Source organism: Aquila chrysaetos, unplaced genomic scaffold, assembly GCF_900496995.4.
Source record: "Aquila chrysaetos chrysaetos unplaced genomic scaffold, bAquChr1.4, whole genome shotgun sequence".
In the NCBI taxonomy this organism is placed as follows: Eukaryota; Metazoa; Chordata; class Aves; order Accipitriformes; family Accipitridae; genus Aquila; species Aquila chrysaetos.
The window spans coordinates 129,055-151,875 of NW_024470394.1; the positions used below are offsets into that span (position 1 = coordinate 129,055).

At 57.1% G+C, this 22,821-nt stretch overlaps 3 protein-coding genes and 2 long non-coding RNA genes across 8 annotated transcripts in view; 3 read left to right on the forward strand and 2 right to left on the reverse strand.

Annotated features, from left to right (window-relative positions):
* The window catches only part of WDR13 (WD repeat domain 13), a 14,226-nt gene extending 10,952 nt beyond the window's left edge, over positions 1–3,274 (forward strand). Inside the window, exons 2-6 of the mRNA XM_030006758.1 lie at positions 213–283; positions 1,419–1,662; positions 2,349–2,443; positions 2,545–2,672; positions 2,787–3,274. Coding sequence (XP_029862618.1) covers positions 243–283; positions 1,419–1,662; positions 2,349–2,443; positions 2,545–2,672; positions 2,787–3,274 — 996 coding nt within the window. The 5' untranslated portion in view covers positions 213–242. The remainder of the gene's footprint in view (positions 1–212; positions 284–1,418; positions 1,663–2,348; positions 2,444–2,544; positions 2,673–2,786) is intronic.
* Positions 3,275–6,235: 2,961 nt separating this feature from the next.
* Positions 6,236–10,934, reverse strand: LOC115338244 (tafazzin-like). Its single transcript, XM_030006751.2, is given in 11 exon segments — positions 6,236–6,321; positions 6,854–7,309; positions 7,680–7,791; positions 8,176–8,238; positions 8,409–8,450; positions 8,750–8,830; positions 9,130–9,215; positions 9,296–9,341; positions 10,409–10,537; positions 10,670–10,736; positions 10,738–10,934. Coding segments are annotated over 9 exon segments (630 nt in total). The 5' UTR covers positions 10,780–10,934; the 3' UTR covers positions 6,236–6,321; positions 6,854–7,309; positions 7,680–7,717.
* An 8-nt stretch (positions 10,935–10,942) lies between these two features.
* LOC115338247 lies at positions 10,943–15,324 on the forward strand. Of its 4 annotated transcripts, none has more exons than XR_005931921.1 (3): positions 10,943–11,457; positions 11,556–11,626; positions 15,180–15,324. It is a non-coding gene; the product is annotated as an uncharacterized LOC115338247 (long non-coding RNA). The 4 variants fall into 4 exon arrangements; XR_003922358.1 differs by lacking the exon at positions 15,180–15,324 and adding an exon at positions 12,393–12,429; XR_003922359.1 differs by lacking the exon at positions 15,180–15,324 and adding an exon at positions 12,363–12,398.
* A 1,837-nt stretch (positions 15,325–17,161) lies between these two features.
* On the forward strand, positions 17,162–19,550 carry LOC115338255 (skin secretory protein xP2-like). The gene is made up of 9 exons (XM_030006760.2): positions 17,162–17,282; positions 17,405–17,506; positions 17,619–17,749; positions 17,826–17,942; positions 18,040–18,176; positions 18,277–18,414; positions 18,533–18,694; positions 18,977–19,255; positions 19,362–19,550. Exons 3-9 carry the CDS (start codon positions 17,705–17,707, stop codon positions 19,450–19,452), a joined length of 969 nt encoding a protein of 322 aa, XP_029862620.2. The 5' UTR covers positions 17,162–17,282; positions 17,405–17,506; positions 17,619–17,704; the 3' UTR covers positions 19,453–19,550.
* Positions 19,551–20,702: 1,152 nt separating this feature from the next.
* Positions 20,703–21,664, reverse strand: LOC115338256. Its single transcript, XR_003922363.2, has 2 exons — positions 21,626–21,664; positions 20,703–21,202 (listed from the first exon to the last, which is right to left on the reverse strand). It is a non-coding gene; the product is annotated as an uncharacterized LOC115338256 (long non-coding RNA).
* Between the last annotated feature and the right edge of the window lie 1,157 nt (positions 21,665–22,821).

Here is a 22,821-nt window from a genome sequence, read left to right on the forward strand (position 1 = left end):
GTGGCCGCCATTTTGGGAAGGGCGGGGAGAAGGCGGCCGGTCCCAACCGTCCCGCCCCGTCCCCGACCCTGCGGGGACCCGGCGGGTAGACGGAGGTGGAGCGGGACGAACAGGTACCCTCCGTTCGGTTCCCGCATCGATCTCCGGGTTCCCGAGCCCGACCTCGGCTTCAAACCCCCCCCTCCCCCCGCTCCCCTCCTCATTCCCCTCAGGGCCCCCCCGGGGCGGCCGCCGCCGCCGCCATGGCCGCCGTCTGGCAGCAGGTACTCGCCGTGGATGCCAGGTGAGGCGGAGGGAGCCCTGTCGCCTTGTCCCTTTGCGGGAGGGGGCACCCCTGGGAGAGGTGGGGGGAGGGAATGTTCTGACGCCTGGTCCTTTTTGGGGGGGGGGGGGGGGGGGACACGCGTCCCACTTGGGTCCTCCTGTCAGGGAGGACACCCCTGATGCCCAGGTTCCTTGGAGCGGGGGGGGTCGGCAGATCCCGATGCCTGGTCCCTTTGTGGGGGGCAGATCCCGATACCTGTGCCCCCACACATGCGTGCATCTACACCACACCCCCCCCCCCGCCACGGTGCCAGCTGCCACAGGCGTGAGGGCGCGCCCCGCCATCGCCGCCATCGCCGCCATCGCTGTTACCGAAAAGCTCGGAATGAAGAACTTATCAACACCAAGTTAGTGTAGATAAGCAGACACTTCTTTATCGACGGCCGGGTGCGCGGGCGAGTCCTCTCACGAACCACGCACACCTGTCTCCAAAACAATACACCTTATATTAAGACTTATCGATACATATTCATTAGATTTCCAAGAAAAGTTATACATATTCATTAGACTTCCGGGAAATCATTAGCATATGTAAATGTCCTTTACGCAGGCGCAGTGAAGGTTTCTCCGAGGCGTGGTAAGCCTTGGAGGCGGGTAGCTTTTGACTAGGAGGTGTGTTTTGGTATTATAATGAAGCAAAGTTCGTCTAGTGTTCATGATTTCTTCATCGATGTTACGGCAACGGTCGCAATCCATCCTTTTTGACAGTAGCTATGCGGTTATCTCTAACGGCTCTAGCCAGGGACCTTCCAGGAGCCTTGTACCGCACGTTCTATCCTTGGGGATCGGCCGCTGCGTTCCAAACAGGCCGTTGTCAGGTAACGTACTGACAACTCTTACACCACCCCGTTGTCAGGTATTTCTTTATCCTGTTCTCTAAGTTCTAAATGTTCCTACTAGATGATTTTAGCCAATTTCTCCGGCCTTGATACGGGGCTATACAGGGGATTTTACAGCAGACACTGGTTGGCGGTTAAATATATAAAATACAACATACATATGATTTTGCTAAAATATTAAAACTAAATATGATTAATTCTAACTAATAACAAATTAATGACAAATCAGTAACATCGCCATCGCCGTGTCCTCAGGTACGCAGCCTACCGCACGCCCCGCTGGCCCCAGTTCCGGACGCAGTACGTGCGACGACGCAGCCAGCTGCTGCGGGAGCAAGCGCAGGGAGGGACGCTGGAAGGTGGCACCCGGCGCTGGTACCTGCGGGTACGCACCCGCCTGCTGGCCCAGCGCTACGGGGCCCTCTCCGAGCAGAGGAGCTGCCGGGCCCACAGTAGCAGCGCCCTCCGTGCCAGCCGCACCACCCTCGACCGCATGGAGGTAACGGCCGCAGGAGGGGGACGGGGGGACGGGGCGGGGCGGGGGGAGGCGAGGCTGCGAGCCCTTCCCGGGGGGCTGTGGGGTGGTTGGCATCCCTCCTGAGGGGCCCCAGCACCCGTTTTGGGGCCTCAGCACCCATTTTGGGGGTGCTCTGGGGCCACAGCTCCCGTTTTGGGGGTGCAGCACCCGTTTTGGGGGTGCTCTGGGGCTGCAGCACCCGTTTTGGGGTCTCAGAACATGATTTGGGGGTGCTCTGGGGCTGCAGCACCCGTTTTGGGGGTGCTCTGGGGCCGCAGCACCCGTTTTTGTGGCCGCAGCACCCATTTTGGGGGTGCTCTGGGGCCGAGGCACCCGTTTTGGGGCCGCAGCACCCGTTTTGGGGGTGCTCTGGGGCCCCAGCACCCATTTTGGGGGTGCTTTGGGTTGTCAGCACCCATTTTGGGGCCTCAGAACCCAATTCCGGGTGCTCAGGGGCTGCAGCACCCATTTTGGGGGTGCTCTGGGGCTCCAGCACCCGTTCTGCAGGGTCTGGGGGGGTCTCAGCAGGCACCGTCAGGGCTCCAGCCCCTGTTTCAGGGGGGGCTGCGGGGTCCCAGCACCTGGCCTGGGGGGGGGTTGTGGGGTCCCGGTCCCCCTCTGGGGACCCCGCGGGGTGCAGGGACCCCACGGCCCCGTCTTTCTGGCAGGACTTCGAGGAGGACCCGCGCGTGGCCCGGGGACACCGGCGCTCCCTCAGCTGCGGCTCCCACCCCGGGGTCCCCCGCGGGACCACCGACGAGCGGTGAGCTCACCTGGATCCCCCCGGGGTCAGCGGGTGCTGGGTGGGTGGGTGGGGGGGAGCCGGAGTCAGGGTGCTGACACCCGCAACGCCTCGTTCCGCAGCCCCCCCGGAGTGGTCCCCACGCCGCTGGCGGAGGCGAGCCGCGCCATGGCCGGGGACACGACGCTGAGCGAGAACTACGCTTTTGCCGGCGTCTACCACGTCTTCGACCAGCACACCGACAGCGCCGGTAACTGGGGGAGGACTGGGGGAGGACTGGGGGAGGGTTTCCCGCCCCGCCACGGTACCGGTGGTAGCCGGTGCCGGCTCGCGCCGGCGCTGACGGGCTCTCGTGACCGGGCAGTGCCAAAAGTCCAGTTTGCGCACGACGACCGGCACCTGCTGGCGTGCTGCTCGCTGGACGGCACCATCTCGGTTTGCCGGCTGGCGCCGGGGCCGCCGGCGGTTCTGCGGGTGCTGCGGGGCCACAGCGGCGGCGTGGCCGATTTCGCCTGGTCCCTCTCCAACGACGTCCTCGTGTCGGCCTCCCTCGACGGCACCTTGAGGCTCTGGGCCCCCGCCGACGGGCGCTGCATCCGCCGCGTGCCCGACCCCGACGGCGCCGCCCTGCTCTCGGTCGCAACGCGGGGAGCCTATAGCACGAGCCGTAGCCACCCTGTCTGTTGTCTTCCTCGGCTCTCTCATCTCCGTGGTCAGCGTTCCAAGCAACGGGCAACAAACCATCCGTTTTCTGTGCCGACTGCGTTCTTCGCGGCTATCTATTTATCGATCCCCCCAGTGTTCATCCACGGACCAAAAATCCCGTCTTTTAGCCCCTCCGTATACAGCTGAAATAACAATTTGGGATTTTTTTTTTTTTTCTTTTTTTGTTTGTTTGTTTGTTTTTCAGACGTCCTGGCGTAAGCATCTCGCGATGCTCAGCAGGGCGCGGGGCCGAGAGGGACGTTCGCGACCCGGGGAGCCCGTCCCGGTGCGGAGCAGAGCACGAGATGTGCGGGCACGTACCTATGTAAAAGGCATTATGAAAGTCACAAGCTGCCGGTCGGGGTCTTTTCCCTTGGTTTGTGCTTTTTTTGGGGGGGGGTGAATAAGAAGGAGGGGGTCCGGGGGGGGGTGATGACATCATTTGGGGCACCCCAATGTCACCGGGGAGGGGCAGGGATGTGGCGGAGGAGAGCAGGTGAATGAGGGATGGAGGGGTCCCCCCCCCAAAAAGGGGGGATCACAGCCCAAAAATGCCTGAACATGGATGGAGGGGGAGTGTTAAAAAATACTAAAACACTAAATATGGGTGTGAGGTGTTGAAATGGAGAAAAAAAATCTCTCATTCTCATATATATTGAAAAATAATATTCATTTATATATAGAAGGATTTAAAAATAAACCTCCATGTCTAATATATTAGACGAAGCATTTTAGAATTATATATTATAATATATAATATAATATAGTATATATTCTCTGGTATTTCCACCAATTGCCCCAAAACCTACAGAGAAGGAAACACCCCATAAATTACACATGCAAGGCCAACAAATGTTTTTAATTCTGTCTTTGTCTTTTCTGCCTCTTGGCTCCAAGCGAGTGTTGTTTTTGCAAGGTGATCCCAAAAGCAGAAAACAAACAGAAGCTCTTCCTCCAGGGACCTGTGGGCAGGCGGGGCAGCTGGCAGAGTTTTCCGAGTCTCTGGAAGTTCTTTCTGAGCTTTTCCTTGGTCCTTGCTTTGGTACTTCATGGATTCTTCTTCCCGCTCTTCCTCCTCTCCAGCATTGCAGAAGTTAGATGTTGTGCTTCTGCCTCATCCGGGAAGCCCTTCTCCTCCTCCCGGCTAGAGGGGTCGTAGTTTGCGGTGTCCACGAACCGGCTGCGGAGATCGTAACCCTGCCGCGGGGATCTGCTTCGCTCCTTCTGCCTCGGCAGGATTTGGTCCTGAGCAGCCCCGGGTGCCGGAGCCTGCTTGGAGCGGGCACTGGAGGGTCCTGGAGCCGCATCGTCCCTTGGGACTCACTCACGACGTGGAGGACTTCTTCTCACGCTTCTTCTCCGTCCTCCTCTCGCGGAGGACGCCGCGGGGATGGGCTCCGCGTTCTTTCCCGCAGCTGAGTTTGCTCCCCGGCATCCCGGGATGCGGGAACCCGCTCGGAGCTGGCGTTGGAGGTCCAAGCAGGTGAGTCAATCCCTGGGGGTTTGTTCATGACTCGGAGAACTAGTTCTCCTCCTCCTCGCTGAGCCACGGCAGTCCGTGTACTCCACGAACCGGCTGCAGAGAGTATAACCCCGCCGCGGGGATGGGCTCCGCGTTCTTTCCCGCAGCTGAGTTTGCTCCCCGGCATCCCGGGATGCGGGAACCCGCTCGGAGCTGGCGTTGGAGGTCCAAGCAGGTGAGTCAATCCCTGGGGGTTTGTTCATGACTCGGAGAACTAGTTCTCCTCCTCCTCCTCCTCGCTGAGCCACGGCAGTCCGTGTACTCCACGAACCGGCTGCAGAGAGTATAACCCCGCCGCGGGGATGGGCTCCGCGTTCTTTCCCGCAGCTGAGTTTGCTCCCCGGCATCCCGGGATGCGGGAACCCGCTTGGAGCTGGCGTTGGAGGTCCAAGCAGGTGAGTCATCCCTGGGGGTTTGTTCATGACTCGGAGAACTAGTTCTCCTCCTCCTCCTCCTCGCTGAGCCACGGCAGTCCGTGTACTCCACGAACCGGCTGCGGAGAGTATAACCCCGCCGCGGGGATGGGCTCCGCGTTCTTTCCCCGCAGCTGAGTTTGCTCCCCGGCATCCCGGGATGCGGGAACCCGCTTGGAGCTGGCGTTGGAGGTCCAAGCAGGTGAGTCATCCCTGGGGGTTTGTTCATGACTCGGAGGACTAGTTCTCCTCCTCCTTGCTGAGCCACGGTAGTCCGTGTACTCCACGAACCGGCTGCGGAGAGTATAACCCCGCTGCGGTAATGGGCTCCGCGTTCTTTCCCGCAGCAGTCTTTGCTCCCGAGCAGCCCGGGATGCGGGAGCCCACCGGGAGCTGGCGTTGGAGGTCCACGGAGGTGAGTCATCCCTGACGGCTTCTTCACGACTCGGACTACTCCTCCTCCTTGCTGAGAGGTTGTAGTCCGTGGGGACCGTGAGCCAGCTGCGGAAATCGTTGTCCCGTTGCGGGAAGCTGCTCCAGGCCCTCTCCCTGATCACGTTCCTCTGGCAGCAGGAACAGGAGCTGAATCCATCCTCCTCCTCCTCGTCGTCGTGTTGCGCGGCGTGCAGCCCAAGGTCAAACAGTTGACGGCAGAACGGGAAGCCAGGTTGGGTTCTGGACGTGTACGAGGCCACGCTGCGCCCGCCTGGCCGGGCTGCAGATGCCTCCCGTGCATCTGCCCAGTTTAACTGGCTGGTGCTGGTCCTTGTAGAGGAACTGGTGTCCTCTGGAGAATCCTCCCTGCCCACCGCCGTGTTCTGCAAAGAGAGCTGTGAAAAGGCCCTGCCCTTTCCCCATGAAAGGACGAGAACGGTGGGGAACCCCCAGAAACTGTGGGGCGGGACAGCTAAGGGCGTCCCAAAGCTTCTCCCGGCGGGCCGCAAAGGCAGAAGAACCAAAGGTGGACAAATGGGGTTGTGGGTAGTTAGGGTCTGGTGGCCGGAAGATGTCGCGCTGTACGGAAAGGTAGGGCCCCTCTCCAGGTAGCCAATAACGCTTAGTTTATGAGGTAAGCGGACGGAAGTGACATCATAAACCCAAGCTATATAATAGCGTGTCACTCACAAATAAACACCATTTGCCGTCCACCACATTGGTGTCCGTGAGCTGATGGCCCGAGCGGCCTGGGGTTGGTCGCCGTGCCGTTCCTGAACCAGGTCGCCACGCCAACGAAAGGCAACACCCTTAAATCAGGGCTCCTGGAGAAAAAAAAAGTGATTTCTATTTAGGGCTGTTCTTGCAGCTTTCCCTGGGGTCCAGCCACTGTCTTGGAGCGGTTTCTATGACAGAGAGAAGACGTATCCGAACCTACAAATTTGAAATTTGGTTGGGGTCTTCCCACCAGGTCTGCCCTTGTCGGAGCAAGACCTCATCTTTATACTCCCTACGGTCTCCGTTTCAGAGACTCGTAAAATGGTTGGGGTTGGCGGGGACCTTCAAGATCATCTCGTTCCGTCTCCCCTGCCATGGGCAGCGACACCTTCCACTAGACCAGGTTGTTCAAAGCCCCGTCCAACCTGGCCTTGGACGCTTTCAGGGAAAGGGCATCCACAACTGCTCTGGGCAACCTCTTCCAGTGTCTCACCACCCTCACCGTAAAGAATTTCTTCCTAACAGCTAACCTAAACCTACCCTCTTTCAGTTTAAAACCGTTCCCCCCTCGTCCTATCACTGCAATCCCTCGTAAAAAGTCCCTTCCCATCCTTCCCTTTAAGTACTCTCCTTTATTACCTGACATAAAACAGCAAATAGGCTTGCTGCTGGAGAACCGTGCTGATGTCACAACGATCCACAGATGAATCGTTCATCTCGTACCACAGCCCATTGCCGGCCTGTAAAAAAAAAAAGGCAACGGTATCTGGAGACGAACTGCGTGGTTTCTCCACAAAAACGGAGGCAGAAGAACTACAGAACCAAGAGTACGCCAAAACAAACCCAACGCAGCCTCTAAGGAGACGTTCTCCTTGGCTGCCAGTATCGCTGCCGTCAAAGTTTGTCTTCCTCAGCACACGTTTTTCTCGTGTGTGGGAGGAAGTTGCTCTTTACCTTCGTGTAGCAGAAATAGTGTCCCGAATCACAGCTATTACCGCTATGCACCAGGACAGCGTATAAAGAGTAGAAGAGCGGTTCTCCATCCATCTGAGACATGTACGGGCGAAGATCCAAGCAGTTGGAATACTTCACAACCTACGGAGAGACCAAGAGCGCTCAGAAACGATCCTGAAACACTCCACGAAGTAGACTTCCAAGACCAGGGGCCAGAGGTGTATAAATACATCTCTGGGGCTCATGAACACTTGTTTTTTTTCCCCCAAAGCAACAGGTAATGGTTTGGGTGGCAGGAAACTGTTCTCGGCCAAAGCAGCTCTCTCGGAGCAGAGTACGTCCTTGTCTTCCCGCGGCAACTCTCCCCTCCCCAGAAGGGAACACGAAAAACTCAACATGAGTTGAGTGAAAGAAAGAAAGAAAGTTTCTTTTCACGCTTGCGAAAGAGCGTACTGCTTTGGGAAATAGCCCGCTCCAGGACGAGAACGTCGCCCTCCAGTTGCAGACGCACCTTGTCGATCTTCCCGCCGGTGAAATCTTCAAACCTCTTCAGACAGACGGTGAGAACCTTGGGCGCGCGATGGATTGTAAACCTCTTGGAGGCGGCGACCTTCTTGTTACACCTTGAAACCAAGCACAGAGCCAAGTGCTGAAACGCGACCTTCATAGACGCCCTAGCTTGCCCCAAGAAGGCCAGACATCCTTTCACGTCTCACACGCCCCTCCGCTGTTTTAAGGCTGCTCGGATGCATAAAGCCGTATTAAAATCCCCGTGCCTCATTATTGCGCATCTAACCCATGTGAAAAAATGACTTATGCTAGAGTATGTGCAGCACCTTCACGCAGGATCTAGTATTAATATGGTGGTAATAATCATCTTACTCCCACCCCCCCCCCCCCCCGAGTGCCGCTCCGTTTTGTCCGTCCCCCCCCCGAGTGCCGCTCCGTTTTGTCTGTCCCCCCCCCGAGTGCCGCTCCGTTTTGTCCCCCCCCGGCCCCCCGCTCACCCCCGTGCCACAGGGGCAGGATGACGGGGTCGAGGCGACACTCGGCCAGGAGGCGCCCGATGCCTGTGGGGGGGGGGGGGCAAGGTGGGCGTTTGGGGGGGACCAGGTAGCCCTTGGGGGGGCCAGGTAGCCCTTGGGGGGGGGGGAGGGGGCCACGAGAGGGGCAAAGGAGGCAAGCAGGGAGCGAGGGGGGGGGGTCAAGAAGCAGTTGGGGGTCGGGGGGGGGGTCTCACCCCACTTGAAGCGCACGAACTCCTGCTCCATGTTCACTTTGCCTGTGGGGACATGGGGACGTGGGGGGGGGGGGCAGCACAGGAGAACCCCCCCTCGCCACCAAAAGGGTCCCCCCGGGCCCCCCCCCAGCCCTTTATCTGCCCCCCCCCCAGCCTCCACCCAGGTCTGGAGAAGAGAGACCGATCCCCAAGGCTCCCAGTCTCTCCTAGTGGTCCCAGTTTCCCCCCCGCCCCCCCACTGGGGGTCCCGGTGACCTAAATACGAACCCCTTCCCCCAACCCCAGTGCTCCCAGTCCCTCTAGAGCAAACCAGCGTCCCGTTGCCCAGTTTCTCCCAGTACCCTCAGGGAAGACGTGGACCCAGTCCCCCTGGTTGAGCTTCTCCAGGATGAAGTCCATCCCTCGCTGGTACACGCCGTCCCCTGGGGACACCAGTTCAGCGCACTGGGAGCTCTCCAGTACGGACTGGGACCAGCCCAGCACAACCACCCCCCCTCACTCCCCCGAGGTAAACCGCAATCGCTCCCAGTACAGGCCGCAACCGCCCCAGTACAGACTGGAAGCCCCCAAACCAGGCTGGGCCTGGCCCAGCACCGCCCCCCCCCCCCCCCCCAGTACAAACTGGGATGCCCCCCAGTAGAGACGGCGATCCCCTGCCTCCGCCCTGCACTCCCCCCCCCTCCCCGCCTCCCAGTTGGCCCCAGTGCCTCCCAGTGCCCACCCCGGCAGACGGGGACGCAGCGGCCCAGGCTGAAGAAGCGCGAGTGCAGCTCCTGGGTGAAGCAGATGTCGGCGGCCGTGGGGGTCCTGGGGAGGGGGGGGACGGGGTGAGCAGGGAGGGGGCTCCCCGAGACCCCCCCCCCCCCGAGACCCCCCCCCGGCCTCACCACCGCATCTTGTGCAGACTCCAGACGTGCCGCAGCTTTAGGGAACCTGGTGGAGGGAAGAAGCCGGGGGGGGGGGGGTCACGGGAGCACCCCTAGACCAGACACAGACACCCCCCCACGCCCCCCCAGAGCTCCCTCAGAAATCCCTGGGGACCCCCCCAACTCCCTTGGGATCCCCAGGGACCCCCCCCAACTCCCTTGGGATCCCCCAGGGACCCCCCCCAACTCCCCTGAGATCCCCCAGGGACCCCCCCAAACCCCTTAGGATCCCCTGGGGACCCCCCCAACTCCCTTAGGATCCCCTGGGGAGCCCCCCAACTCCCTCAATATCCACCAGGGACCCCCACGGCTGCCGCTGACCCCCGCAGCATGTCCCCAGAGCCTCAGAGCACCCCAGAGACCCCCCCCCCCCCACCAGCACCCCTTGGGATCCCATGGGGACCCCCCCAACACCCTTGGGATCCCCTGAGACCCCCCCCAACTCCCTTGGGATCCCCAGGGACCCCCCCAACACCCTTGGGATCCCCCAGGGACCCCCCCAACTCCCTCAATATCCACCAGGGAACCCCCACCGCTGCCGCTGACCCCCGCAGCACATCCCCAGAGCCCCAGAGCACCCCAGAGACCCCCCCCCCCCCCCCCAGCACCCCTTGGGATCCCCTGGGGACCCCCGCAACACCCTTGGGATCCCCCAGGGACCCCCCCCCGACACCCTTGGGATCCCCCAGGGACCCCCCCCAACACCCTTGGGATCCCCCAGGGACCCCCCCAACTCCCTCAATATCCACCAAGGAACCCCAACCGCTGCCACTGACCCCCGCGGCACGTCCCCAGAGCCTCAGAGCACCCTAGAGACACCCCCCACCCCACCAGCACCCCTTGGGATCCCCTGGGGACCCCCTGAGACCCCCCCCAACTCCCTTGGGATCCCCCCAGTTCCCTCAATATCCACCGGGGAACCCCTACCACTGCCGCTGACCCCCGCAGCACGTCCCCAGAGCCTCAGAGCACCCGAGACCCCCCCCCCCCCCCCCCCCCCTCTTAGGATCCCCTGGGGAGCCCCCCAACACCCTTGGGATCCCCTGGGGCCCCCCCCCCCGCAGCCAGGCGTACCCCAGAGGTGCGGGTCATCCATACAAGACTGGTGGTTGGAGAGGGTGAGGAGGGGAGTGAGGGGCCCCCGGCGCTCCACCAGTTCGTGCAGCACCTCGGCGTTGTGCACCCGCAACCGGTTCAGGTAGCCTGGCACCGGGGGGGGGGGGGAAAAAAAAAAAAAAAAAAATAAGGGGCGGGGGGGGGGAACTGGGGTTGGGACACCTCTCCAGCCAAGCCAACTCGGTGGGTTACCGGGGGGGGGGGGGGGGGGTCACTCACGGGTCCAGACGCAGCTGTAGGTGCCCACCAAACCGGTAACGAGGCGGCTGGCCAGGGCCCAGGGCAGGGGACGGCCCCGCGGGGAAAGGCCACCTCACCGCCAGCGGCATGCTGCCATCGTGGGGGACTTGGGGACGGAGTAGGAGGGGAGGTGACACGGGTTCAAGTTGGGGGGGGGGGGGGCGGGTGTCACGGCCCTCCCCGGTCCGCCAGGCCTCTGTCCCGGTACCGGCCCAGCCCGGTCCACACACACCGCCCGCCGTGCCGTAAAGCGTGCCCGGGCAGCCTGGCGCAAAAGGTCGCGCAGCGGGAGTGTGTCCCTGCCGTCAAACGAGGCCCCGAACGTCCCCACTTCCGCCGTACAGGCTCTCACTGTCGTAAATTAGGACGGGGACGGGGACGGGGGGGCGCTGCCGTCAAGCGCGGCGCGAGGTCGCAAAAGCGGCGGGCGGGAAAAAAGACCCCCGGGGCAAGGCGAGAGGCGGCGGGGCAGAAGGGCCGGTATCGGGGGGAGAGCTAGGAAGGTGGGTGCAACCATAGAGGAGCAGCGGCGCGCCCCGCCCCCTTTGGCCGGACGCGACCAATTCCCGCTGGGGCCCCGCCCACCGCGGCGGAAGGGCCCCGCCCACCACCCGTCACCAAGGCGACGCCCGGCGCCATTTTGGCGTGGGGAGGTGGCCGCCATTTTGGGAAGGGCGGGGAGAAGGCGGCCGGTCCCAACCGTCCCGCCCCGTCCCCGACCCTGCCGGGGACCCGGCGGGTAGACGGAGGTGGAGCGGGACGGACAGGTACCTCCGTTCGGTTCCCGCATCGATCTCCGGGTTCCCGAGCCCGACCTCGGCTTCAAACCCCCCCCTCCCCCCGCTCCCCTCCTCATTCCCCTCAGGGCCCCCCCGGGGCGGCCGCCGCCGCCGCCATGGCCGCCGTCTGGCAGCAGGTACTCGCCGTGGATGCCAGGTGAGGCGGAGGGAGCCCTGTCGCCTTGTCCCTTTGCGGGAGGGGGCACCCCTGGGAGAGGTGGGGGGAGGGAATGTTCTGACGCCTGGTCCTTTTTGGGGGGGGGGGGGGACACGCGTCCCACTTGGGTCCTTGTCAGGGAGGACACCCTGATGCCCAGGTTCCTTGGAGCGGGGGGGGTCGGCAGATCCCGATGCCTGGTCCCTTTGTGGGGGGCAGATCCCGATACCTGTGCCCCCACACATGCGTGCATCTACACCACACCCCCCCCCCCCGCCACGGTGCCAGCTGCCACAGGCGTGAGGGCGCGCCCCGCCATCGCCGCCATCGCTGTTACCGAAAAGCTCGGAATGAAGAACTTATCAACACCAAGTTAGTGTAGATAAGCAGACACTTCTTTATCGACGGCCGGGTGCGCGGGCGAGTCCTCTCACGAACCACGCACACCTGTCTCCAAAACAATGCACCTTATATTAAGACTTATCGGTACATATTCATTAGATTTTCCAAGAAAAGTTATACATATTCATTAGACTTCCGGGGAAATCATTAGCATATGTAAATGTCTTTACGCAGGCGCAGTGAAGGTTTCTTCCGAGGCGTGGTAAGCCTTGGAGGCGGGTAGCTTTTGACTAGGAGGTGTGTTTTGGTATTATAATGAAGCAAAGTTCGTCTAGTGTTCATGATTTCTTCAATCGATGTTACGGCAACGGTCGCAATCCATCCTTTTTGACAGTAGCTATGCGGTTATCTCTAACGGCTCTAGCCAGGGACCTTCCAGGAGCCTTGTACCGCACGTTCTATCCTTGGGGATCGGCCGCTGCGCTTCCAAACAGGCCGTTGTCAGGTAACGTACCGACAACTCTTACACCACCCCGTTGTCAGGTATTTCTTTATCCTGTTCTCTAAGTTCTAAATGTTCCTACTAGATGATTTAGCCAATTTCTTCCGGCCTTGATACGGGGCTATACAGGGGATTTTACAGCAGACACTGGTTGGCGGTTAAATATATAAAATACAACATACATATGATTTTGCTAAAATAGTAAAACTAAATATGATTAATTCTAACTAATAACAAATTAATGACAAACCAGTAACATTTCCCCCCTTTGAAAGTGTTGAAAATTATTTCAATACTTTCACATCATCTATCTAATATTTATTTATTATTATTCTGAGAGTCAATATTTGTTTCGACATATATTGGTGGTGGAACTGCATTCTGGTGGAACAATTGGAACTTCTCTCATGATCATGCGATTTATTACAATTCTATTGATAAATTGTTTTTTTTAGACAAGCATATAGTAGCATGATCATCAAAAAGACAATTAGTAACAGAAACAAAGTTTTGATTAGAGACCGTAACCAAGAGCTCAGATTTTATCTTAATCTACTAAAAATTTTTCTTAACTAATCTTTTGACATATCTTCTCGAGTAGTTTCAGTTAATTTGAGAGAATTTTTAAAATCCTCTACACAAGCAGCCATATTTTAAGGCTGTAGCTAAAGGAAGAATTCTTTCGATTGCTGGGTCTTTAGTACTACAATAATAAATTTTTTTTCACATCCTCACTAAGATACTAAGTTTTCTTTTTTTTCACAATGAACTGCCCCTGTCGTCTACTGATGGCCAGGTTGTATTTAGTCACTGGCCTTTGTTTGCAATAGGTGGTTTTGTTTCTATGTTCCAGGGTAGTTAAATTCATAGTTAAAATTTCCAAGGAATAGATTCTCTCACTGCTCTTGGTATCGGCAAACAAGCAGTAATTTGGGTAAACATTTTGCAAGCTGGCAAATCTCTTAATCAATCTTAACATCAAATTTTTTTGGATTTTTTTTTTCAGGAATGCCAATCAATTTTTCTGTTTTTATTTGTCTTTTGTTTTTAATCATCAAATCAGTCCGGGTTTCCACCATCATTATCTGTCGAACTAATATAAAAAGAACAAGCACAAACAGATATGAAAAATTAGACATGTTTCAGAGTCAGTTTTAAAGTCGTTGGATCCCGGTTAATAATCTTCCATGGAGTAGGTGCCTTTTTCACTCGAGTGTAGTGTATCCAAGCATCCGATTCTGCAATTTTAATAGCCGTGAAGGTGGTTAACAGTATCTGGAAGGGTCCTTTTTAACGTTCCTGCAGGGGTTCGGAAGTCTACGTTTTCACATAGACCTAGTCTCTTGGTTGTAAGTCATGCACCGGAACTTCCAGGGATAATGGTCTATTCCACACCACTGCTTTCTGAATTACAGTCAAAGTTTTTTCTAAGGAAAGCAAATAGTTATACACATCTTGTTTTCCTTTCACCTGCATGTTCGGGTTTGGTTCTGGAGATTTATCAGGTTTCCTATACAATAATTCATAAGGACTGACTGAGGTTCCACTCTTTGGCTGTACTCTGATTCGCAATAATGCCAATGGAAGTGCTTGAGGCCATTTTAAATTAGTCTCTTGACAGATTTTGCTTATTTGCCTTTTTAAGGTTTGATTCATTCTTTCTACTTTTCTACTGGATTGTGGCCTCCATGGGGTATGTAAATCCCATGTGATACCCAGAATTTTGCTAACATTTTGGACTACTTCTGCAACAAAGTGTGGACCTCTGTCAGAAGAAATTCCAATAGGAACTCTAAATCTTGGAATTATTTCTCGTAGTAACCATTTTATTACTTCCTTTGCTCGTGTGGAACGACAGGGAAAAGCTTCTGGCCATCCTGTAAAAGTATCAACCCCCACCAGGATGTACCGATACCCATTCTGTTTAGGTAGTTCTGAAAAAGCTACTTGTCAATAATCTCCAGGCTCTATATCAGATTTTATTCGACCCATTTGAACCTTTTTCCTGATTATTGGATTATTTTTCAAACATACCTTACACTTCGCAGTTATTATTTTAGTTATTCCTAACATTCTGAGCGATAACCACTTGTTTTTGTAAGGAAGTTACTAAGGCCTCTGCTCCTCAGTGACACTCCTGATGTTTTGTTTGAATTATTTCTCTCATCAAAAAGGGTGGAACTACTACCTGTCCTTTAGGTGTTACTCACCATCCGGCTAGGTTTTTCTTAACATTTAATAATTGACCTAGCTTATTATCTTCCTCTGAGTATTTTGGTTCTTCTCTAGGGAGAGTTACTGTTTTGGAGGGAATTAATGCCATTTACAATGTTCGTTCCTTTGTTACCTTTCTTGCCGTTCGGTCGGCTAAATTATTTTCAGCAATTTCCTTTGTTTTTCCAATTTGATGTGCTTTACAGTGCATGATTGTTACCTGATCTGGTTTTTGAACTGCTTGTAATAATTGTAAAATTTCATCTTGGTGTTTAATATTTGATCCTTGGGAGGACAATAATCCTCTTTCTTTCCACAATGCTGTATGGACATGTATCACTCCAAAAGCATACTTTGAATCTGTCTAAATATTTACTTTCTTTTCCTCGCTTAGTTCTAAAGCTTGAATCAAAGCAATAAGTTCCGCTTTCTGAGCTGAGGTGGTACTTGGCAATGCTTCTGCTTTTATAACTGTGGTATCTGTTGTTACCGCAGATCCAGCGTATCGAACTCCTTGCTTTATAAAGCTGCTACCATCTGTATACAGTTCCCAGTCCGGTCACTCCAATGGTACATCCTTCAGATCTTCACGACTGGAATAAGCATACTCAATAGCAGCCAGGTAATCATGTTCCAATTGTCCTTCTTCCTGTATGGAACTTAAAAACACAGCTGGATTTGCCAGGTTAGTTGTTTTTAAAATTACATCATCTTGTTAATATTACTTGGTACTTCATCATTCTGCTCGGAGATAGCCAGTGTCCCCTCTTTTGTTCTAGAACAGTTTTCACCATGTGTGGGACATAGACTGTTATTGTTTTTCCCAAAGTCAATTTCCGAGCTTCTTGTATGATCATCACTGTTGCAGCCACTGCTCTAAGACAATTTGGCCACCCTTTACTCACTGTGTCCAGTTGTTTGGAGAAGTAGCCGATTGGTCGTTTCCAGCTCCCCATCTTCTGGGTTAACACACCAAGTGCCAGGTGTTGTCTTTCATGAACCAACAGCTGAAAACCTTTAGTTAAATCAGGGAGGCCTAAAGCAGGTGCAGACATTAAAGCGCGTTTTAACCCTGTAAAGGTCCTTTGCTGTTTTGGACCCCACACAAAGGCAGAGTTCTTTTGGGCTTCATATAACGGTTTAGCTATTAGACCGTAGTTCGTGATCTAAAGACGACACCACCCTGCCATTCCTAAAAACGCTCTAAGTTCATGGATATTTTTCGGTTCAGGTATACTACAGATGGTTTCTTTGCGATCTTTTCCCAGTTGTCTCTGCCCTTTTGAAATCTCTAAGCCCAGATATATCACAGTCTGACATGCTATTTGGGCTTTCTTCCTGGATACCTTGTACCCATTTAGTCCCAGAAAATTCAAGACATCAGTGGTTACCTGTATGCAGGTAGATCTTTCTTCTGTAGCAATCAATATGTCATCCACATATTGTAGAAGTAAATGTTCAGGCCTTGGTTTGTCCTGTTTCCAGATTTCAAGCTCTTTTGCCAGCTGGTTTCCAAAAATTGTCGGGCTATTTTTAAATCTTTGGGGTAGTCTTGTCCATGTCAGCTGCATCTTTCGCCCAGTTTGTGGATTTCCCCATTCGAAAGCAAATAACTTTCTGCTTTCCTTCTCCAAGGGTATGCAAAAGAAAGCATCCTTTAAATCAAGCACTGTAAACCACTGATGAGTCTTCTTTAACGCTGTTAGCAATATATGAGGATTTGCAACCACAGGATATGTGTCTTTGGCTATTGGATTCACTGCTCTCAAATCTTGCACTAGCCTGTATTTTCCCGAGGGTTTTCTAACTGGTAAAATAGGAGTATTATATTCAGATTCACATTCCTCCAAAATTTTATACTTCAAAAATTTGTCAATCAATTTCTTTAACTCCTGTCTAACTTCTGGTTTAATTGGGTATTGTTTAATTTTTACTGTTCTTGCATCTTCTTTTAGATCTATTTTTACAGGTGCTGTTAATTTTGATTTACCAGGAATATCTGTTTCCCATACTGTAGGGATCACTGCAAAATCCACCTCTGGTGGAATTTCCTACTCCTCCACTTTTTCTCGTTCATTAGGATTTCTCCTGGTTTTGACTCAGGTATCTTCAAAAAGAGTTCTCCTTCCTCAGAAACAATTTGTGCATTTAATTTAGATAACAAATCCCGTCCTAACAAGGGTATCGGGCATTCTGGTACATACAAAAATTCATGTGTAATTATTTTATTTCCAAATTTCAAATCCAGGGGTTGCAGGAATGGTCTGTTTTCTTCTTTCCCTGTTGCTCCTACTATGTTTGCTGGTTTTGTTCCAATTTTTCCTTTACAAGTATTTAATACTGAAAATGTCGCTCCTGTATCCACTAAAAATTTAACTTCTTTTTCTCCTAGTTTAAGTATAACCAGAGGCTCAGCTGGGTTCCCCTTTGGTCCTCTTCGTTCATCCAAAACCATCATTCTGGCTACCTCATTTTGAATATTTCCTCCTGAGCACTGCACATTTTTAGGACAATCTTTTCTCCAATGTCCTTCCTCCCGACTTTCAACGCTACCCCTCTTCGCCCTGGTGCGCACTTCCCTCAAGATCAAGACAGAAGGTTGGGAACTGGAGGGGGCCCGAGGTCCCCCATGGGACAGTGGGGTGTGACAAGTCAGGGTGGGGGCACCCCTGGATTCCCCGCTGTGTGTTGTCGTCCCCCCCCGTCCCCCTCCCTGCCAGGGAACCTGGACGTGGCCAACAAAGAGCTGCGTGCCGTCATCAAGAAGATTTGGAAGAGGACGAAGCCCAAGCTGCTGGATGAGGTCATCCCCCCGCCCGAGGGTGAGCGAGTGTCCCCGTGTGTGTCCCCCAGACACCGTTGGGGGGGGGGGGTCATCCCTGGGGGACCCCAGCACCCCTGACGCTGCTGTGCCTCCCCCCTCCGCTCCCCCAGAGGAAGAGGTCACCGTGGGCAAGTTCTATGCCACCTTCCTGATCCAGGACTATTTCCGCAAATTCCGGCGGCGGAAGGAGCGGGGGATGCTGGGCCCCAACGCTGGCCCCAGCAACGAGTGTGCGCTCCAGGTGTGGGGGGCACCCCCCTGGGGGTGGGGCTGTGAGGAGGGGCGGGGGTGGCCGCGGTGACACCCCCCCCCCCCAGGCCGGGCTGCAGACGCTGCAGGCGCTGGGCCCCGAGATGCGGCGGGCGCTGAGCTGCGACCTCGAGGGCGACGACGAGGGACCGGCCGCCACCGAGGAGGAGCAGCTGACATACGCCATAAGCCCCGCCCCTCGCCTCCGGGCCGCGCCCACCGACCCCACCCCTGTCTCGATGGCAACGCCCACCAACACAAGCTCCGCCCCTCTGCCCGCAGGCTCCTGAGACCCTGTACGGCTCCGCCCCCAGCCCCCCCCTCCTGGGGGAGCCCCCCCCGGCCGGCAGCCCGGCCCCCACCGAGGGGGAGGACCCCGCGCCCCTTCCCCACATCGCCCCCAATCGCCTCGGCGGCAGGTACGGCACCGGTGGGGCGGAGGGACCCTGGGGGTCCCCATGGGGAAGGGAGAGGGGGTCCCTGGGGGGCAACAGGGGTCCTGACGGCCCTGTGTGGCAGGCGGCGCTCGGAGGCGGGGGGACAGGAAGAGCCAGCCCCCCCCGAGGACGGGGAAGAGCCGGGGGGGGAGCCGGGCGACATCAGCCACGAAGAGGACCTGGTGGGCTCGGCCCCCCGCCACCGGTGGGGCGGGGACAGGTATCGCCACACCCGTGTCCCCCGTAACACCTGGGGGACACCCCCCCGCTCCCCAACCCTGGGGGGGGTCTCTATAACTGGGGAAATGCCCCCAAACTCCTTCTGTCCCCGTCCCCAGACCGCTGGGGACCGTTCCCGCCCCCCTGCCCCCGCGCTGGGCGGGAGAGGGGCCGCGGGGGGGGGTCGCTGCCGCTGCCCTCCCGGCACTTCGCCCTCCACAACGGGACCCTCGAAGGGCAGCAGCTCAAGCGGCGCCGGCTCCTGCCTCCGACCCCCGCAGGTAAGGGCGGGGCCTGCGGGAGGGGGGCGGGGCTTACGAAGAGGGGGCGGGGTCCCCATCGAGACACCCCGCCCCGTTCCCCAGGCCGGAAGCCCTCCTTCACCATCCAGTGCCTGCGGCGCCAGGGCAGCTGCGAGGACGAGCCCATCCCGGGCACCTACAACCCCTCGGGCCCCCCCGGCCCCGCACGGCCCCAAGTACCACCACGCGTGACACACACACGCGTGTCACACGCAGACACACACACAGAGCACTGACCTCCTCCTCCTCCTCTCCCCGCAGGGCTACGGCAGCTCCGAGACTTGGCGCCTGGGGGGCTCCTCGCACGCCTGGGCCACGGCCCCCACCCGCGGCCACGTCCTCTACGCGCCCCTCATCCTGGTGGAGGGAGGACCGGCGCCGGGGGGGGGGGGGGTGTCGGCGGGAGGAGGCGGGGGGAGCCTCCCCCCGCTCTCACGCTGGTTCGTGGGGGACCGCGCTGCCCCCGGCCCCCTCCGCCTGCGACCCTGCGGACCTAGGGACAGGCTGGGCCGCGGCTCCGCAGACAGCCTGGTGGAAGCCGTGAGTGCGGGGCGGAAGAGGGGAGCCGGGGGGGGGGGGACGACGGACGGGAACGGGACCCCCTGCCACCACCGCACCGGTGCCAGCTCTGCCTCCAGCCCCGCAGGTGCTCATCTCGGAGGGGTTGGGGCTGTTCGCCCGCGACCCCAAATTCGTGGCGGTGGCCAAACGAGAGATCGCCGACGCTTGCGACATGACGATGGACGAGATGGAAAGCGCCGCTACCGACCTCCTCACCCGCCGCCGTCATCACCGCCGCCGTTTACAGCGACGAGGAGCCGCTGCGGCCGCCGGCGGAGGAGGAGCTGGCCGACGAGATGGCGTGTGTGGGCGGCGGGCTCTCGGACCCCGCAGCTGCCGGAGCGAGGCGTTTGCGAGGGGTCACTGGGGACGGGACGGGGGGTTTACCTCGAAAAGAGGAGGGTATTCCTCCAAAAAAAGGACTGGTTTCCTCCTCAAAAAAAAGGGATTTGCCTCAAAAAAAGGAGGGTTTCCTCAAATAAGGGAGGATTTTACCTCAAAAAAAGAGGGTTTTACCTCAGAAAAAAGGAGGGGGTTCCTCAAATAAAGGAGGGTTTTACCTCAAAAAGAGGGGTTTACCTCAGAAAAAAGGATGGTTTTACCTCAAAAGGAGGGGGTTCCTCAAATAAAGGAGGGGTTTACTTCAAAAAAAGGGAGGGTTTTCCTCAAAAAAAAAAAAAAGAGTTTTACCTCAAAAAAAAAAAAGGGGGGGGGGGGGTTACGTCATAAAAGGGGAAGGTTTTCCTCAAAAAAGGAGGGGGTTACCTAAAAAAAAAAAAGTTTTCCTCAAAAAAAGGGAGGGTTTTCACTCAAAAGGGGGCGGGGCTTACATTAAAAAAAGGGTTTTACTTCAAAAAAAGGGAGGGGTTTTCCTCAGGAAAAGTGATATTTACCTCAAAAAAGGAGGGTTTCTCAACAAAAAAGAATGTTTTTCCTCATAAAAGGAGGGGGTTTACCCCCAGAAGCAGAGTTTTATCTCAGGAAAAGGGATATTTACCTCGGGGTGGGGATCCTCAAAAGAGGAGGGTTTTTCCTCAAAAAAAAGGCATATTTACCTCACAGAGGGGGATTTTACCTCAGGGAGGGGATCTTACCTCAGAAAAGGGGATTTTTACCTCAGGAAAGGTAGAGTTTACCTCATGGAAGAGATTTTTACCTCAAGGGAGGGGTGGGAGGGGAAGGAATTGCTCTCAGAGGAGAATCGACAGTCGCCGCCTCACGCCACCACCACCACCTGCCCGGGACCTCGCCCTTCCCCGTTCGCCCATTGGCAGAGACCGCGGCCAATGGGAAAGCGCCTCAGCTCCCACCGCCACCCTGCCCGCCCCCGGCGCATGCGCAGTGCGAATTCTCCCCACGTGTCCGCACAGGCACTTCTGGTGGGGGCCCCAAACCTGCCCCCCCCCAAACACCCAAATCCCTTTTAGCCTCCAAAGTTTAATAATAATAAAAAAAATCATAATACAATAAAATAAGGCCCCCCGTCCCCGTCCCGCTACAAAGAGCCCAAGACTGTTAGTGTCGGCGGGGGGGGGGCAGGGGGGCCCCAAATCCGCCCCCCCCCCCCTCTCCCCCCACCCCCCCCCCAACCCTATAAAAAACCCGGTGCGAGGAGGGGGGGGGCTGGCCCTGCTGTGCTGGTTGGGGTCCCCCCCGGTTTGGGGGGGGGGGACCCCCGGACCCCCATCTGTGTGTGTGGCCCCCCCCGGGGCTTAAGGATACAAAAGAAATCAACTCAAATAATTACATCGCAGGGGGGGAATAGGGGGGTAAGGGAGGAAGGGGGGGGGAGCCCCCCCCCCCAGTCCGAGGGGGGTTGGGGGGGCCCCAGGGTGGGGTGGGGGGGCCCAGTATGGCCCCCCCCCCAATCCCTCCCGGCCGCTGGCAGGTGTGTCCGTCTGAGCTGGGGGCTCCACGTCACGAGTCCTGGGAGGGGGGGGCAGAAGGGGGTTTGTTGGGGAGGGGGGGGGCACCCCATAACTGCACCCTGAAATGCCATGGGGAGACCCCCCCGCCCCCGGTTCTGGGGGTGCCTTGCCCTGCGCCCCATAACCCCACACCCCATCACTCTCACCTCCCAGGACATGAGGGTCCCGCACCCCATAAGACCCCCATGACACTGTGCCTGCACCCCACACCTCCACTGTGCCCCCCCCCATGTACCCCATAACCCCTCCCATGCTCCTCCTGGGAGCCCCCACCCCATAACCCACCCTCATGTACCCCTACAGGACCCTCACCCCATAACTCCCCACCCCCGTCACCCACAAACCCCCCACCGTGGGCCCCCCCACCCCAAATTCTGAGTTGTTTCCCCCCCCACTCCCCAGCACTGCCTCCCCTACTCACCCCCGGGGCATGGGGGCCAGGCGGGGGCTTGTCCCGGGGGGTCCCCCCCCTCGGGACCCCCGACTCCTCTTTGGCTCCAGCTCCTCCTTGGCCAGGGGGGGAGGTCACCCCGCTCCGCCCGGCGTTTCCGACGTCTTTCGGGGTCCCGGCCACGGGCGCGAGCACCCCGCCGCTCCGCCTGCTCCAGCTGGGAAGAGAAGAGGGGGGGACGCACACCCAACCCCATCAGTCACACACACAGCCCCCCCCCCAAATTGGGGGGGACCCCTGGAAGGGGAGTTTAGGGTCCCACAGGGAGCTCTGAGGTCATTTTGAGGACCCCATCGTGAGGAGAAGGTGGAAGAAGGTAAGGGAGCAATGTAGGGTTGGTTTGGGGGTCCCTGGGGTGGTTTTGGGGGTCCCCAGAGGAGTTTCAGGTCCCAGGGGGGTGGGGTGGGGACCCTAACTTGAGGAGAAGGTGGAAGAGGGGTCACGGGAGGAGTGTGGGGCCGGTTTTGGGGTCCCCGGGGCAGTTTGGGGGGGGTCACCAGCAGAGGTTAAGAGATGGTTGGGAGGGGTTCTGGGTTGCAAGGGATGGTTTTAGGGTGGCTGTAAGGTGAGGGGGGCAGTTCTGGGGTGCCAAGAGTGGTTTGGGGCAGTTTTGGGGTCCTGGGGATGCTTCAGGGTTTTTTTTGGGGAGGTTCAAGGATGGTTTGGGGCAGTTTTGGGGTCCTGAGAACGCTCTGGCATGGTTTTGGGGTCCTGACAGTGGGTCTGAGTGAGTTTTTTGGGTCCTGGGGAGACTTTGGGTTTGTTCCAGGATCCCGAGAGTAGTTTTGGGCAGTTTTTTTCGGATGCTTTGAGGTAGTTCTGGGGTCCTGAATGTGATTTAGGGTAGTTTTGGGGTCCTGGAGAGATTTGGGGTGGTTCTGGAGTCCCAAGAATGGTTTGTGGGTTTTTGTGGATGCCTTGAGGAGGTTCTGTGGTCCCTGAGAATGGTCTGGGGCAATTTTGGGGATCCTGGGGACACCTTAGCATGGGTTTGGGGGTCCTGAGATTGGTTAGAAGCAGTTTGGGGGTCTTGGGGAGACTTTGGGGTTGTTCTGGGATCCCAAGAGAGGATTGGGGCAGTTTTGGAAATGCTTTGATGTGATTCTGGGGTCCTGAGTGTAATTCAGGGTAGAGTTTTGGGGTCCTGGGGGACCTTTTGGAGTGGT

Coding starts and splice junctions, on each gene's coding strand:
- LOC115338255 (XM_030006760.2), top strand. CDS start 17,705: ATGCTGGGCCCCAACGCTGGCCCCAGCAACGAGTGTGCGCTCCAG. Junction 17,943..18,039: donor AGGAGCAGCTGACATACGCC/ATAAGCCCCGCC, acceptor CTCTGCCCGCAG/GCTCCTGAGACCCTGTACGG. Junction 18,177..18,276: donor CCCAATCGCCTCGGCGGCAG/GTACGGCACCGG, acceptor CCTGTGTGGCAG/GCGGCGCTCGGAGGCGGGGG.